At 41.4% G+C, this 18,679-nt stretch overlaps 1 protein-coding gene across 15 annotated transcripts in view; it reads left to right on the top strand.

Moving 5' to 3' along the window:
* Positions 1-18,679, top strand: part of TTLL5 (tubulin tyrosine ligase like 5) — a 306,516-nt gene that overhangs the window by 233,142 nt on the left and 54,695 nt on the right. For 14 of the 15 annotated variants that reach the window (XM_067729894.1, XM_067729939.1, XM_067729917.1 and 11 more), the window contains one exon: positions 17,289-17,479. In XM_067729894.1, coding sequence (XP_067585995.1) covers positions 17,289-17,479 — 191 coding nt within the window. The remainder of the gene's footprint in view (positions 1-17,288; positions 17,480-18,679) is intronic. The other variant, XM_067729963.1, reaches the window with a different exon arrangement.

The following is an 18,679-nucleotide window of genomic DNA, read 5'->3' as shown; positions in this document are numbered from 1 at the left end:
GAGCAAGCAGTCTGGGGTCAGGAACGATTAAATGGAAATGAGAACACCTGAGTGAAAAACTGGGTTGAACACAGTGAATCGAGATTGGGCACTGCAGAAAATTGAATTAATGAAATTCAGGACAGATTTTTAAAATTCTGCCAAAATTCTGAGGAAAAGGTATACAAAGGTAAAAATGATGAGAGAAAAGATAGCTTCAACCTAAAATAGTGAATTCCAGAATGAGAATAGAATAGTCATTATTATAGGCAAAATAGACCTAACATAAGGACATAAAGGGTTTTGAACAATGTAATTAATAAGATTAAATTAACAGACATGCAATTTTATGCCCTGCAGAGCTCCCAGGGAGTATTTTTCAAAACGAAACTATCTCAGTGTAAATCCTAAAAAAACGGAAATTATACAGTCTTCATTCTCTGACCACTTTACAATAAAATGAGATATTAAAAATACAGACAAATGTCCAAATAATTTTAGAATGTTAAAACATTCTTTTAAGTAACTTGGATCAAAATTATTTCGGAAACTACCTTGAAAATAAGAATTGTACATATCAGAACAAGACAAGAAAGCCCACTCTAGCCACCTTTATTCAGCAGTTAGGCAAGAAAAAGAAATAAAAGGCATCAGTGTGGAAAGTAAGAAGTAAAACTGTCTATTTGCAGAATGCCACTATTTGCAGACGACATGATATTGCATACAGGTTGCATACAACCCTAAAGACCCCACCAAAAGACTGTTAGAACTCATACATGAATTCAGTGAAATTTCAGGATACAAAATTAATATACAGAAATCTGTTGCATTTCTCTACACTAACAATAAACTATAAGAAAGAGAAATTAAGAAAAGAGTGCCTTTTACAATTACATCAGAAAGAATAAAATACCTAGGAATAAATATAACCAAGGAGGTGAGAAGATCTGTTCACTGAACGCTATAAGGCACTGATGAAAGAAATTGAAGACAAAAATAAATGGAAAGATATTCCATGCTTATGGATTGGAAGAATTAATATTGTTAAAATGTCCAGACTTCCCAAAGCAATCTACAGATTCAGTGCAATCCCTATCACAATTCCAATGGCATTTCTCACAGAAATAGAACCAAAATCCTAAAATTTGTATGGAACCACAGAAGACCCAAATAGCCCAAGCAATCTTGAGAAAGGAAAACAAAGCTGGAGGCATCATGCTCCCTGATTTGAAACGATATTACAAAGCTACAGTGATCAAAACAGTATTGGCATAAAAACAGACACATAGATCAATGGAACAGAATAGAGATCCCAGAAATAAATCCAGACATGTATGGTCAATTAATTTACGACAAAGGAGCCAAGAATATACAAAGGGGAAAGGACAGTCTCTTTAATAAATGGTGTTGGAAAAATTGAATAGCCACATGCAAAAGAATGAAACTGGACTACTATCTTAAAACATACACAAATATTAACTCAAAATGAATTAAAGACTTGAATGTAAGAATGGAAACCATAAAACTCCTAAAAGAAAACAAAGGCAGTAATCTCCTTGACTTGGTCTTGGCGATGAGTTTTTGGATTTGACAACAAAAGCAAAAATAAACAAGTGGAGGGCTTCCCTGGTGGCGCAGTGGTTGAGAGTCCGCCTGCCGATGCAGGGGACACGGGTTCGTGACTCGGTCCGGGAAGATCCCACATGCCGTGGAGCGGCTGAGCCCGTGAGCCATGGCCGCTGAGCCTGTGCATCCGGAGCCTGTGCTCCGCAACGGGAGAGGCCACAACAGTGAGAGGCCCGCATACTGCAAAAAAAAAAAATAAAAGAAATTTGCTAAGAGAGTAGAACTTAAATGTTCTCACCAAGGAGAAGGAGAAGAAAGAAAAAGGTAAGTATGTGAGGTAAATAACTAGATAGGGGAATCCTTCCACAATGCATATGTATGTCAAATCACCACAATGTACTTTGAATATCTTGTGATTTTATATGTCAAGTCAATAAAGCTGAAATAATTTTTAAAAACAAGAAAAAGAATTATATGTATCAAAACTTATATTTGAAATTTAGGCAAAGATGCACTCAAAGGTAAATTCATAATTATTTTCAGTGTTAAATATGGAAAGATTGTAGAGAGATTAACCAAGATACAAATGGCAAATTAGCTTCAACCAATATAGTGGTTTCAGCTGATTACAGCAGAGTGTCAGGTTAAAAAGAATTATGAGGACTTCTGTGAGCTCAGCAAGACAGAGTGCTGTGATAGATTAGTAATGTCTGATGTTGAGCGTAGTGAGTATGCACGCCACATATTTGTCATACCTGAACTAAGCTTCCATCTCTAGAAGTTAAAAAAGGGTCAATAAAACAAAGCTAAGAAAAACAGATCAAAGGAAATCAAGAAGAAAGCAATATAAACTGAAAAGCAAGCAGCAAAATTAGTTAAATCCAAAACCTTGTTTAGTTCGGGGTAGGGGGACAGGGAAGGAGAAAATAAACACAGTTCTGCCAGAAAAATAAGAGAATTAAAAATAGAAGTTTTTAAAAGTAGATATAGGGGAGATTGAAAAATTATGAGGACACTGCACACAATCGTATGCTACTAAATTTTTTAAACTGGATGAAAGATAATATTTTGAAAAATATGAACTATCAAAATTGGTTCTTGAATAAAAAAAAAAACCAAGTAGAACAAGGTAGAAGTTTTTAAACTATCCAAATGGGTTCTTAAAGAAATAGGGTACACACGTAGGCCTAGGAAGCAATTTTAAAATATCGTCTTTAAAGTAGTTCTTTGAACCTTTTTCCTGAAATATTTGGAGGCTTCCAGCTGCCTGCAAAGTAAAGTTGAGAGTCCTTACTCTGGACATTGAAGCCCTCTGCAGTTTGTCCTCCGTCCTGTCTCCAGTCTGCTTCACACATGGCTCCATTCATTGTTCCTACCTGCTCATGTCATGCCCCCTGCACAGAATGCCCTTAACTATCTTGAATCTAAGTCCTGCCTTTTATTCAAGATCAGGTTCTAATTTATCATCTTGACACAGCTTGACCAGATGCCCCATTCTCAGCTCCTCAGCTGACTCTTCCATCTGCCTCCTTGTCTTATTTTTCCTTTTCATATGTGTTCTGCTTTTCGTTAAGTCTATTAGGGACAGATATCTTGTCTTCATCCTTTTATCATATATATACTGAATGTTCACTGCTGTGCATTGCTGTAAATATCGGTGATGACACCAGTGGACGAGACAGACATGAGCCCTCTTTTCATGAAGGTTGTTTTTGAGAGACAAGAGAGAAGTCCAGCCCCTGATATGGCTTATATTCATGATAAGTTCTCAGGAAATGGTAGTGAAGGAGGTGGTGGTGAAGATAGAGATGGTGGCACCGTAGTATTTTGCATCAAGGTGAATGCATCAAGGATCACTAAATAACAATTATCTCTTCGTTAGTTATTTAGACCATGTAGAGTAGTGTATGGGAGGCAGTAGAGTACAACTGCTAATATCCCAAGATTTCGAATTAGACTTGAATCCTGGCTCCTTTACTTAATTGACTGTTATTTAGGGATACCTCTAAGCTTCTGTTTTGTTATCTGCAAAATATTACCTACGTCGTGGAGCTGTTCTTAGGATTAAAGGAGATCGTGTGTTTCCCTGACATATATTAAGTGTCCATTGCATGCCGGTTGGTGTAGTTTGTAATTCCTGCTGCCGTTATTGTTCCCTGTTAAAAGAAATCTCACTTTTGTTGTTAGTAAACTGATATTCATAAGTATGATTTGGCTCTAGCTAGCAAGGCTATGGAAATTCACACACATTCTGATTTCCTGAACACTAATAACTCTAATGACTACTGAAGGCAAAGGCTTAGTTTCAAACAAAACAAAAGATTAGATTTGGACTTACTGACTTCCAGTCAAGTTGGCTCCGTAAGTTCTCACTTAGTATTCCGCCTCTGCTTCAAATAGCAGTGATAGATAAAAAGCTTAAAGAAGAAAAAAGAAACAAGGGAAGCATCTCCTTGGCCCCAAAGTGTACAGAAATGAATAGCAATCAGTGAATGAGGCTGAAGCAGCAAGTTTTCTGAGCCCTGCTGTGGAAGCAGGCGGTGGCAGCCTGGAGCTCAGCTCCTGTGGCATATTGGGGCCTGAGAGTACCCTACCCGAGAGGAGAGACTCCTTAGTAGAAAATAAAACAGTGATTTTTTTCAACTGGAGATGATGTTGCCCCCCAGAGGACATTTGACAATGTCTGGAGTCATTGGTTGTCATAATTGAGCGGGGGGGAGGGGGGGAGGGGGAGGGGTGTTGCTACTGGCATCTAATGAATAGAGTCTAGGGATGCTACTAAACGTCCTGCAAAGCACAGGACAGTTCCCCGCAGCGAAGAATTACCCAGTCCAAAATGTCAGTAGTACCAAGGTTGAAAAATCCTGAGCTAAAGAATGCACTGGGCTCTTCTACCGGGAGACTGACAAAGCTGACATGGACCCACTGGCTGAGGCTCCATCTTTATATAAGGCTATGGGCCTACAGAGTTAGAAAGATAATGAAATACCCTTGCAACTGTTCATGTCTCAGAACTCACCTGGATTTCTATTTATCTCTGAGGCAGGGGCACCAGAATACCACTGTAAAGTCTGGTTCTGGACTGGGGTCAGGGGGACTGGGTAGAGGCAACTGTAAAATCTTCAGACAGGGAGGGGTGAGCAAGTAGGGAGACAAAGAGGGGAAGTGATTTCTATTCAAAATGAGCCTGCAAACCAAAATTCTAAAACGCATGAATAAATCTAATATTAAGAAGGATTGCCGGCAGAATCAGCAACTGGGCCATGAATTCCTTGCAGATGAAATTAATATCTTTGAATGGTCAGACATATTAGATCATGTATCTAACAGTATCTTGTGGAACATGACATGTGACTCTGATAGGAATATCAGAAGAGAGAGCTGAAGGATAGATGAACAAGCAATACTTTAAAAAATAACATCATTAATCATTAGAGAAATGCAAATCAAAACTACAATGAGGTATCATCTCACACCGGTCAGAATGGCCATCATCAAAAAATCTAGAAACAATAAATGCTGGATAGGGTGTGGAGAAAAGGGAACACTCTTGCACTGCTGGTGGGAATGTGAATTGGTACAGCCACTATGGAGAACAGTATGGAGGTTCCTTAAAAAACTACAAATAGAACTACCATATGACCCAGCAATCCCACTACTGGGCATATACCCTGAGAAAACCATAATTCAAAAAGAGTCATGTACCAAAATGTTCATTGCAGCTCTATTTACAATAGCCCAGAGATGGAAACAACCTAAGTGTCCATCAAGAGATGAATGGATGAAGAAGATGTGGCACATATATACAATGGAATATTAGCCATAAAAAGAAACGAAATTGAGTTATTTGTAATGAGATGGATGGACCTAGAGTCTGTCATACAGAGTGAAGTAAGTCAGAAAGAGAAAGACAAATACCGTATGCTAACACATATATATGGAATTTAAGAAAAAAAAATGTCATGAAGAACCTAGGGGTAAGAGAGGACTAAGGACACAGACCTACTAGAGAATGGACTTGAGGATATGGGGGGGCGGGAAGGGTGAGCTGTGACAAAGCAAGAGAGTGGCATGGACATATATACACTACCAAACGTAAAATAGATAGCTAGTGGGAAGCAGCCGCATAGCACAGGGAGATCAGCTAGGTGGTTTGTGACCACCTAGAGGGGTGGGATACAGAGGGTGGGAGGGAGGGAGACGCAAGAGGGAAGAGATATGGGAACATATGTATATGTATAGCTGATTCACTTTGTTATAAAGCAGAAACTAACACACCATTGTAAAGCAATTATACTCCAATAAAGATGTAAAAAAAAAATAAAAAATAGCTGAGAATTTTCTGGAACTGGAGAAAGATATGAGTCCTCAGCTAAAAAAAAAAAATCATTTCTTGTACCAAAATAAATGCACCTCTAGACACATCATAGTGGCAGTGCAGACCATCAAGCATAAATGGGGAGTCTCATGTATTATCTGAAAGAATATTCACTTTAACTACAAAGGAAAACAGAATACCAGCATTCTTCTCTTCAGAAGTAATAAGTGGCAGAAGACGAGAGCTAATAGCTTTACAGTGTTGAGATAAAGTAACTTTGAGTCTAGAATTTTATATATAGCTAAATTGTCATTCAAGAAAGAAGGCAAAAAATAATAATAATTTGAGGGCTTCCCTGGTGGCGCAGTGGTTGAGAGTCCACCTGCCGATGCAGGGGACACGGGTTCGTGCCTCGGCCCGGGAGGATCCCACATGCCGCGGAGCAGCTGGGCCCATGAGCCATGGCCGCTGAGCCTGCGTGTCTGGAGCCTGTGCTCCGCAACGGGAGAGGCCACAACAGTGAGAGGCCCGCGTACCGCAAAATAAATAAATAAATAATTTGAGATATTCAAGGTCTAAGAGTATACCACCCATGGCCTTCACTGAAAGAAGTAGCAAAGATAAAAGTGAACACAGAATAACATGAAACAGTGAAGTGCAAAAATTTTATAAAATGTCTATAAATGTTAGTGACTATAAAAATAATTGTTGGTCTTCTTTAAGAAGATAAAACACATTTAAGACAACAACAGGAGTCAGGGACAAGAGTAGTCAGTGGATAGTAAATGTATAACAGATCTGTGTCAAGTTTAAGGACAGGACAGAATACTGAATGGCTTTATACTTTCTTAGAAAATAATAGCTAAATAATTAATATACAGTCTATTGCTTTCAAACCAACAGAGGGGAAGAGAAGGGAATGTAGAAACTCTGTGAATCCAGTGGGAGGCAGGAAATGAAGGGGAAAAAAAGCAAAGGAAAAAGATGGTAAATGGAAAATTTAAACTAAGATAAAGTAAAACACATGTGTAATCACAATAAATGTTAACAGATTATACTCTTGTATTAAAAGATAGATTACCAAATTCCATTTTTTAAAATGCTCAGTTATAAGCTGCTTAAAAGAGACATACCTAAAGTAAAATCTTGCAGAAAAGTCAAAGATTGGAAAAAGGTAAACCATGCAATACTAATTAGAAGGAAAACTAGTATATCCATAGATAAAATTAAGCAAACATCATTGATAGGGATAAAGAAAAGCACTTGTATGCACTTAACATAACTTCAAAATATATAAATCAAAAGCTAACAAATTATTTAAGAGAAATTCACAAATTATCATGGTGAGTAATTTATTTAAATATACTTCTATCATTAACTGACAGGTAACTCAAACAAAAATTTCTGAAGATTTTGAATATTTGAAATGGAGAATTAACAGTTTGCTTTAGTAAGTGGCTTTTAATCTTTTTTGACCACCACTCATAATTTAAAAATACATTTTATACGCAACCCAGTAAAAATATCTCTATGTATATGAAATAAAAGTTTCACGAAATACTACTTCCTATCCTTTTAATTTATTAATTATTATTTTGTTTTCACAGACATTATGCACTGAAGCATAGTTACACATGAAAACACTTGAGAGAGTGTACCTAGTCCGTAAAGTTGGGGATGATCCTATTTCTCTCACTGGGATTTTAAACTCTCCCTAGGATATGACACTTTGGAACTATAAATTTCGTAGAACAGGTGAAGCCATGGAGGCCAGAACAGTTCACACCAACTGACCCATGGTCATAACACCCAAGGGAGAAGAGCCGTAGTAATTGTTCATGTTCATTCAGGCTTACCCAAATCTTCCTGACTGGATCTCAAGTGAGATAGTATTAAGTGCTGGCTCCTTCTTTATTGTAGAGTTTGATATTTCAGTCTCAAGGTGTTATTTCTAAGACTTGAGAAGCTAGATCTTGCGAACAGCCTCGCGAAAGAAACGGTACTGGGTTTAAAGAAAGACTGTGATGTCTGCTCTAATCTAAAGACTTGTGTTTTAGAAATGACTTTTTTTTTTAACATCTTTATTGGAGTATAATTGCTTTACAATGGTGTGTTAGTTTCTGCTTTATAACAAAGTGAATCAGCTATACATATACATATGTTCCCATATCTCTTTCTTGCATCTCCCTCCCTCCCACCATCCCTATCCCACCCCTCTAGGTGGTCACAAACCACCTAGCTGATCTCCCTGTGCTATGCGGCTGCTTCCCACTAGCTCTTTTACATTTGGTAGTGTATATATGTCCATGCCACTCTCTCACTTTGTCACAGCTTACCCTTCCCCCTCCCCATATCCTCAAGTCCATTCTCTAGTAGGTCTGTGTCTTTATTCCCGTCTTACCCCTAGGTTCTTCATGACCTTTTTTTTTTTTTCTTAGATTCCATATATATGTGTTAGCATATGGTATTTGTTTTACTCTTTCTGACCTACTTCACTCTGTATGACAGACTCTAGGTCCATCCACCTCACTACAAATAACTCAATTTCGTTTCTTTTTATGGCTGAGTAATATTCCATTGTATATATGTGCCACATCTTCTGTATCCATTCATTCTTTTTCCTTTATTCTGCTCTGCAGTAGTTATTTCCACTATTTTATCTTCCAGGTCACTTATCTGTTCTTCTGCCTCAGTTATTCTGCTATTGATCCCTTCTAGAGAACTTTTAATTTCATTTATTGTGTTGTTCATCATTGTTTGTTCTTTACTTCTTCTAGGTCCTTGTTAAACGTTTCTTGTATTTTCTCCATTCTATTTCCAAGATTTTGGATCATCTTTACTATCATTATTCTGAATTCTTTTTCAGGTAGACTGCCTATTTCCTCTTCATTTATTAGGTCTGGTGGGTTTTTATCTTGCTCCTTCATCTGCTGTGTGTTTTTCTGTCTTCTCATTTTGCTTATCTTACTGTGTTTGTGGTCTCCTTTTCACAGGCTGCAGGTTCGTAGTTCCCATTGTTTTTGGTGTCTGTCCCCAGTGGCTAAGGTTGGTTCAGTGGGCTGTGTAGGCTTCCTGGTGGAGTTGACTAGTTCCTGTGTTCTGGTGGATGAGGCTGGATCTTGTCTTTCTGGTGGGCAGGTCCTCGTCTGGTGGTGTGTTTTGGGGTGTCTGTGGCCTTATTATGACTTTAGGCAGCCTCTCTGGTAATGGATGGGGCTGTGTTCCTGTCTTGCTAGTTGTTTGGCATAGGGTGTCCAGCACTGTAGCTTGCTGGTCATTGAGGGAAGCTGGGTCTTGGCGTTGAGATGGAGATCTCTGGGAGATTTTCACCATTTGATATTACGTGGAGCTGGGTGGTCTCTTGTGGACCAGTGTCCTGAAGTTGGCTCTCCCGCCTCAGAGGCACAGCACTGACTCCTGGCTGGAGCACCGAGAGCCTTTCATCCACATGCCTCAGAATAAAAGGGAGAAAAAATAGAAATAAAGAAAGAAAGAGGATAAAATAAAGTAACGTAAAATAAAATAAAGTTATTAAAATCTTAAATAATTATTAAGAAAAATTTTTTTAAGTAAAAAAAGAAAAAAAAACGGACGGACAGAACCCTAGGACCAATGGTGAAAGCAAAGCTATACAGACAAAATCTCACACAGAAGCTTACACATACACACTCACAAAAAGAGGAAAAGGGGAAAAAATAATATATCTTGCTCTCAAAGTCCACCTCCTCAATTTTGGGAAGATTCGTTGTCTGTTTAGGTTTTCCACAGCTGCAGGGTACATCAAGTTGATTGTGGAGCTTTAATCCGCTGCTCCTGAGGCTGCTGGGAGAGATTTCCCTTTCTGTCCTTTGTTCTCACAACTCCCCGGGTTCAGCTTTGGATTTGGCCCCACCTCTGAGTGTAGGTCGCCTGAGGGCGTCTGTTCTTTGCTCAGACAGTAGGGGGTTAAAAGAGCAGCTGATTAGGGGGCTCTGGCTCACTCAGGCCGGAGGGAGGGAGGGCTACAGATACGGGCTCCTATCCTTTTTAAAATGCTGATTGTGTCTCCTAAATTGATTTTACAACCCCGTTATGAGTCACAACTCACAGGAAAACATTAATAGCCATGCACAGACTCCTGGGCCCAAAAGGGATAATATACATTCTTTTAAAGTATACGTGGAATATTTATAAAACTTCAGCACATACTGTGTCACAAATGAAGGCTCCACCCATTTCAAAACATCAGTATCACACTCTGTAACTATAATAAATATACTTAATTTAGAAATAATAAGATAGTTTTTTTTAAGGCCTATGTGTTTGAAATTTTTTTAAAATAGGGTAATAGTTGTTAAAGAGGTAGTCATAAGGAAAATCATAAAACATTTAGAACTGAATGGCTATGAAAGTATGACATATCAAATTTGTGGGATAGCCAAAACTACTCGAAAGTAAATTTGTAATCTTAGATACATTTATTACAAAGACAGGAAGGATTGAAAATCAGTGAGTTAATCATTTAACTTGAAATGCTATAAAAGAAACAACAGAGTAAATTAATAAAAATAAAATAATAAAAATATAGAAATCACTTAGAAGAGCCTGGCACACGGGAGAACATGAGAGAACAGTGCCTCAGTCAGTGTCTGGCACGTTAGGTGTTCATTAAATACTTGGTGCAGGAATGAATGAAATTGACAGCAAACAATAGCGAGGCTTACCTCGCAATGACTAATAAATAAGAAGAAGAGAAAGTCCCACATAAATAATATTAGGGATGAAAAGGAATGTACCAAGAAATATGATGGATTAGATCACGTGTAGTATGTTTATAAAATGAGTCCTGTGCACCACTACTACACACAAGTTAACCTCACTAAGTGTTTCTTTTTTTTTTTTTTTTTTGCCGTACGCAGGCCTCTCGCGCAGCCTCAGCGGCCATGGCTCACGGGCCCAGCCGCTCCACGGCATGTGGGATCTTCCCGGACCGGGGCACGAACCCGTGTCCCCTGCATCAGCAGGCAGACTCTCAACCACTGCGCTACCAGGGAAGCCCACTAAATGTTTCTTGAATTGGTTTTGGAACCAGACCCACATTAACAATGTTCTAATTGTTATTTGCTAAGGAGTAACATGTTAGCTTCTGTTTGTGAAATGCATATGTAATCCCTGGACAGGATTACACAAACACTTGTGTGCACGTAGGTATGTTGTAAGGAAAATTATAAGACATTTAATCTGTGAGTAAATGTTCACTAAGAAAAGTCAAAGTCTTTTTTTTGGAATTCAGTTCTTTAACCTAACTTGCATCTTAGGATTTCCTCTGTCCTTTGAGAATTGAAAAGTGGTTGATTGTCACCGGTATTTTACAAAAATGATCAAGTTTGAGGGTTTTTCTTTTCAGGACCTTCACAGATGCCACCGTGGCCACTTGCCACACCCTGACAAGATCAGCATTTCTCGCTCTACTCTTTCTGTAAAATCTTGAGCATTTTCCTTTTGTATGTCCTTCCTTCTACAGAAGGGTCGTCCCTGATGTGGTGACATGAATCCAAGATAGACTTTCACTAAATAGAAAACTAGTACCTCTGTGTTAGAGATGTGGAAAGCCTTGAAATATAGCACCAAACCACAGTCAACCTTGTGAAGTAATGAACAAAACAGATCTTAAAGAAAGAGTATCACTTTCAGGAAAGCTTCCACTGATTAAAATAATGGCCTGGGGTGGGGTGTGGGGAGGAAACCACAAATAAAGGAAATACAGACCCATGAAAAGACACATCACCCTTACCAGCAAAATGGATAATGGGGGTTTTACTCATTATAACCCTCCTTGGTGATGGCATGTTATATACGCCTGCTGTATGGTGTGGTCTTGATGCCAGTGGAACTGCTAGCCAGCCATTTGATCAGCTTGTATTCCCTAAGTAGAGACTTGCACTACAAGAAGTCTTTCAAAATAATAAATGCAGTATTTATTAAAGACAATATTTCCACTTACAGAGATATGATTTGTTTGTAACATATCATTGAACAACATCTTTGAAAGGCCCAGAAGAGCTGTTTCCCCTCAATGCCCATATCAGGATCTTTCTTGGGCTGCAGGAAAATGGAAGAGGCAAGAGGAGTAGAGAGAAATGGAGCAAGTGAATTGAATTCTGGGTTAGGAAGTACGTATTTAATTTTTAAGGAAACTCTTTAAGTACTAGCTATGAACACGTCCCAAGGAAAGTTCCTGCCTTCATGGAGATGTCACTGTTAATGGAGGTCTTCTAATTCTTCATTGCCACTGTATATGGCCACATATCTTATTTCAGTTTTTAAGTGGCTCCGTCAATCAGGAATCCTGTCCTTCAGCAGCTTTTGATGATTAGAGACAGTTCACCTGCAGAGAAGGGTCTGAACTAAGCCCATGACCACAGCTGAGATTGTAGTAAGCCTCTAACACTCAACCTTTGACTACATCTCCTTTCCGTCTCCTAGAACTTGCACCATTTCCGAGAATAACAATTAAGGAAAACTACAGGATCAGATAGTCATACCTAGCACTCTTCTTGGTTTGAACTCTAACTTTTGTGTGATATAACGTTAACGGCACCTTTCTCATCCCATCTTTTCAGTATTTCTCACCGCAAAACTCCTGAACTTTTTTTTTTTTTTTAATTTATTTTGGCTGCTCCAGGTCCTAGCTGTGGCTTGCAGGCTCTTAGTTGTGACATGGGGACTCTTAGTTGTGGCATGCGTGCGGGATCTAGTTCCCTGACCAGGGATCGAACCCAGGCCCCATGCATTGGGAGCGGGGAGTCTTACCCACTGGATCACCAGGGAAGTCCCTGCATACTTTTATAACTCATTTTTCTGAATTCATCTTTAGCCACCTCTTTGTATTCCATTTGTACTGTGATCAGAACACCACAGGTAATGTAGCTGCATCCAACACACATTTAACTTCGCACATTCAGCTCTTCAGAGAGAAAGAGAAAGTACAATTTCGATAGTGGCTCATTCTACTTGATATTCCCCTCAGGACAAGATGGGAGATGCATGCTTCTCTTATAGGAAGAGCATCCCACTGTACTATGTGTAATTCTCATGCTTAAAGACGCATATTCTATGTGACAAGCCAGCTACTTCATTTGGTGCACAGTTGAAGCAACAGTGATTAATTCTGATGCTGGCAGGGAAAAAAGGTGTGTATTAGCTTTATTAAGAGACAGGTTGTCAACCTCAAATGAGACCTCTCTTCCAAAGGGAATTTAAGAGTAATTTTGACTGATTTTGATTTCTGACTGGTAGGTTGCCAATAATTACCTTTTGACTTCAATAGCAAATCACTGTTAAGTTGCAAGTTCTGAATATCTGTGGTCATTCTTCTACAGTTTAGCACCAATAATCCATACTGAATTAGAATCAATGAGTCATCCAACTTAATATTTTTTATGTAGATAGGCTTATAGTGAATGCAAAGATTGTCAATATTCCTAAGTAAAAATAAAAATACTAGTAATAGTTAATATTTATTTAGTCCTTAATGTAAAACCCAACACTGTACTAGGATGTGCTTTACATCCACCATCTTATTTAATCCTCAACAACCCTATGACGTAGGTCCTGTTACCTTAATGTCAAAGCCCAGTAACAGACTTAGAAACAACCAAGGGGGGTACTTCCCTGGTGGTGCAGTGGTTAAGAATCCGCCTGCCAATGCAGGGGACACGGGATCAATCCCTGGTCCTGGAAGCTCCCACATGCAGCGGAGCAACTAAGGCCGTGCACCACAACTACTGAGCCGCGTGCCACAACTACTGAAGCCCGTGTGCCTAGAGCCCGTGCTCGGCAACAAGAGAAGCCACCGCAATGAGAAGCCCAAACACCACAAGGAAGAGTGGCCCCCACTCGCCACAACTAGAGAAAGCCAGCACACAGCAACAGACCCAACACAGCCATAAATAAATAAATAAATAAATAAATTTATTTTTTTTAAAAAAAGAAAAGAAACAACCAAGGGGACATATACATACCTTTCTATGTAACTACTTCCTAAAACACAAGTACTTTCAGGAAAGCAGCAAAGAATCATTGCAGAAGCAGATCAGCAAGTGCAAATTAACATACAGCCTCTAGACAAGCGATGTTTTAAAAGTTCTCATTTCGGAGTGGTTTGTCCAGAAGTTGGAACATATTTTCCCAAGGAAATGATGTTATCACAGCAAAAGCATATTTACCCATGATGTGCCTAAAGTTGTAATAACATAAACCCAAACCATTTTGTGTACCAGTGTCTCTATGGAAAAATTTACTCTGAGTTTCCCCTTGGACATCTGTGGACACATTTCTCCTCCACTGGGGAGAAGGGGACCTCGTGCGAGAAACAGTAGGACCGTTCAGAATGTTCAAAGTCGGAATCAGCAATGGCTCCTGAGGCCTGTGGTGGGAGTTGCTGGAGGGAGGAGGATGGAAGAGTGAGTAGAACTGGGTACAAAGGGGACACAGGGGCAGGAGATCTTGGGTAAGGAAGAGGAGGAAGCCTATAAAGGTGAAGGGTGGGAGAGGAATTCCAGAGAGGAGAGGAGAAAGAAGTCACTAGCTCTAAGTCCCCAGGGACTCTTCACATGCCTCCGGAAGCTTTCTGTTCCCTGCCCGTATTCTACTGCCTCCAAAATGTCGCCTGCCTGCTTCCCTTTTTACTGCTAACACTAGGGCTTCCTCCAGGACACTGAGATCAGCCCCGTAAGTTTTCTTGACTTAACTTCTCCTAACACAAGTGAATGGGCCTTTGGGTTTTTTAACTTTTATAAAGGAAAGAGCATATGCTAGGCCCTCCAGAACTTTGCCTTTTTCACTTGGACCTGGAAGCACAAATATCGGCCTACAGATGCTTTGGATGTTTTTTTGGGTCCATAAGGGGCTTAAATAAATTGCATACGCATTCCAGATGTAGCTCTCTGAGGCTGAGGCTTGGGAAAAGGGAAAAAGCCCTCTGCTCCTTTCTCTTCTTTTTGCCTCTGTGGTTCCCCTGTCCTCAAAGCGAAAGTGGAAAGGAGTGGGCAGCGCCTGGATCGAGGCTCGCTAGAGGGGAAGGGCTGTGAGACAGTGTGATCCTTGCATCGCTGCTGGGGTGTGTTCTCAAGTGGCACATCTCCGTCAGGGGTGTAGGGACCACCTGGGCACCTAAGCCTCTCCCGGCGCTTCCCATCCCACCTTCCTCTACTCACCAGTCAGTGTTTCCCTGACTTCTCTGGTGATATGAATCACCTGGGCACCTGGGGAGCTAAAAAAGCCTGAGTTCTCAAGGCCTATCCCAGACCACTGAATCAGAATCTCCAAGTGAAGGGCCTAGAAAGCTGTGTGATTGACAAGCGAGCCCAGGTGACTCCCGTCAGGGATGTTTGGCAAACACTGCCTGACTAACCACCACCCACGCGCACACTCTGATGGTCTTTAAAGTCTCCCAGGACATTCTAAGCCCCTTTCTGCCTCAGAATCATTAGATGGACATTTCTTCTCCGTGAAAGGCTCTTTCCTGTTCCCTGCTCTTGGCTAGTGCCTGCTTCTCCTGACTTCAGGACGTGCCTGAAGCACGATTTCCTCAGAAAGGCCATCCTTCACCACTCTCCTCACCATGTACACAACTAATGGTTTTTATTTAGTTAGTTAAAATTTCGTTTATTTATTTATTTTAAATTTTTCATTCATTTATTTATTTATTTTTGGCTGTGCACGGGCTTTCTCTAGTTGCGGCGAGCGGGGGCTACTCTTCGTTGCGGTGCGCAGGCTTCTCATTGCGGTGGCTTCTCTTGTTGCGGAGCACGGGCTCTAGGCACGCGGGCTTCAGTAGTTGTGGCACACGGGCTCACTAGTTGTGGCATGGGAGCTCTAGAGTGCAGGCTCAGTAGTTGTGGCACACAGGCTTAGTTGCTCTGCGGCATGTGGGATCTTCCTGGACCAGGGCTCAAACCCGCCCTTGCGTTAGCAGATGGATTCTTAACCACTGCGCCACCAGGGAAGCCCTATTTATTTATTTTTTGAAGAGGTTTTTTCTTTTGGCCGCACAGCGTGACTTGGGGGATCTCTGTTCCCTGACCAGGGAGGGGTTGATCCTGGGCCACGGCAGTAAAAGCCTGAATCCTAACCACTAGGCCACCAGGGAAATCCCTTTCTCCTCACCATCTAAATCAGGTTCCCTGTTTCATTCTCTCATAACACCTTGTGCTTTTTCTCCGTAGCATTTATCACACAGTTTGTATCTTATGGATTTGCCAAATGCCTACCTCCTACCTAGCACCAAGCGCAGGAATGCTTAATAAGTATTTTTTGCTTGAGTGAGTAAATGGAAAAGTAGTGTTGGGCGAAGGTACTACAGGTTGGGTTGGATGCTGCTCAACAAATAAAGAACCGAGTATGAGAACTTGAATCTCCCAGGTAAAATTGTTACATGTCAGCTAAAGTCAAGGGAGATGGGCCCAACAAATAAGTGTATTAATGGGGCAGTGGGTGAGATTACTTCAAAAAATATTTATTAAGTACCTAGTATGTGCAAAATGCAATATTAGGAGCTATGGATACAACACTGAATGAGACTGAACGCACATTCTAGCAAGGATGACAGCTGTTAAGCAACCAGTTACACGGTTCTGTAATTTTGGTAAATGCAATGAAAGAATGACAAAGCTGTAAGAGCCTATAACAGGGAGACCTGGCATGGTCTGTAGGGCGTCAGGCCAGTCACAGAACTTCTAAGACAAGTGGCTGGGGAAACTGTGCCCAAAGAATCTAATATACTCTGTCCTATCTCTTGTCAACGGTGGCACGAGGGGAGGTGCCTCTGTGTATGGCTTCTCAGCCTCGGCACAGCTGACATCTTGGACCAGAATATTCTTTGTTTTGGGGCACTTTCTAGTGCACCGTAGGAAAGGCTTAGCACCATTCCTGGCCTCTACCCACTGGATGCCGTAGGCCCGGCAGTTGTGACAACCACAGATATCTCAACATCACCAAGTGTCCCCTGTGAGAGGGTGGGGGGAGGAAGCAAAATCTGCCCCCCTCCCTCCCCCAGTTGAGAATCACTGCTCTACGTGAAACTTTTTTTTTTTTTAATGTCTTTACTTATGATTTATCCAAGTCAATACCAGGAACTTAATTTATTCATTCAGTAAGTATTTGTTGAATGCTTAGGCACTGGGGACACAGTAGTGATCAAAGCCCGTGCTTTCTTGAAGCTGTGTTCCAATGGGGAGAGATGGACAATAAATTTTAAAATATGTAACATTTCAGAAGTAGGGAATAGGTTGGTCTTAGAAGTTCTTTCTGATAAGACGACATTTGACTTGAAAGAAGAAAGGGAATGAGTGGCAACACCAAAAGCAAGAGGCAGAGCCATTGCAGGGCTGTAGTTGACCTCACCTTTCTGTCTTCAGGTCTAACCACGCTGCTTGTGTTTCAGAGCGTCCTCCACAGAAGGGCAGCTGGACGGACTCCAGAGCAGCCTTAACTCTGCAGCCTTTGTGCCCATCACCAGCTCCACAGGTCAGTTCCAGGTGGGACAGCGGGCAGGGTCTGGGCCAGCAAGTTCTCTCCTGCCTCTGAAGAGAGCTCCAGCTCAGAGAACGAAGCATCCAGGCCTCTGGAGCACTGGCAAGTGGGCATTTTGTTACTCTCTTCTTCCAAATGACAGTGACATTTTAGGATGAAATGGTTTTCCAGAACTAGTTTGGGGTAGGCAAAATTTCCCCGTCTGGTAGAATGTTATCAGATTTGCAGCATTTAGTAAAAAGCCTGTATTTGACTGGTGTTCTACTGTTTCTATGGTATTTCCACATGTAGTATCTCACACTAAATCCTCACCACAACCCTGTGAGGTATAGCTTTGTCACCTCCACATGAGAAAACAGAAGCTCAGGAAGTCAAGGGGCCTGTGGGAGACGATCCAGGCATGCAGAGCTGGAGCTGTGGTCTAATCTGCGTCCTGTCATGCTAATGTCAGGTTGCCAGGTAGTTGCTGAGGACCTCAAGCCTCTCAACATAGAAGTCAGGCATCATTGGTCCAGGGATAGTTTTCTGTGAGGAATAATTCATAAAAATATACTAATAGGTAATCAGAAGACTGAAAGCAAATCCACTTGGATTCAACTCCACAAGTGTTTTTTTTTTTTGAGCACCTCCTGTGGAGAAAGTAACATGCTGGGCACTGGGGTGCGTAAAGGGTGAACTAGACAGTCCCTGCTGTCAGGGAGCCTAGAGGCCGGGAGAGAGGGAGGTCGGCGGGAGCCTGCTGTGTGGGGTGGGGAGGGATGTCTGGCACTGGGGACGCAGAGAACGACAACAGACAGCCTTGGCGCATCGCTGTGTGCCAGGCACACTTCTGAACGCTTAACGTTTGTTCACAAAGCATGCATATAACGTAGCAGCTGTAGTCCTCGTTTTACGGCTGAAGAAATAAAGACACAGACAGATTATGAAACGTTATCTCAAATCTCACAGCTAGTGAATGGTGGAGCAGTGTTTGAACCCAAGGGCCAACCTGACCCCGGCTCTTTAGGGGTTGGGGAGGACTTCCTAGAGGAAGAAGCATCTAAGCTGGGGTTTGACTGTAGACAGGTCAGCCGGGAGAGGGGAGGTGCGGGGTGGAAGGAGTTCCAGGAAGAGGGAACAATGTGGGCAAAGGCCAGTTGAGGGAAGGGGGCGGGTGGTGAAAAGGTGCTGTGTTCAGGGAGCCCTCGTCCTGAGGACTGGGATCTGAGCCGGGAGCGGCAAGAGAATAGGCTGTAGAGGTAGCAGGGCCAGCCTAGGAGCCGGGGAGGGAACTTGTTCTTGAGAGCAGTAGGGAGCCATCGA

This window comes from Pseudorca crassidens, chromosome 1, assembly GCF_039906515.1.
Source record: "Pseudorca crassidens isolate mPseCra1 chromosome 1, mPseCra1.hap1, whole genome shotgun sequence".
NCBI lineage: Eukaryota > Metazoa > Chordata > Mammalia > Artiodactyla > Delphinidae > Pseudorca > Pseudorca crassidens.
The sequence above is the reverse complement of the archived record's forward strand: the minus strand, read 5'-3'. Positions and strand labels throughout refer to the sequence as shown.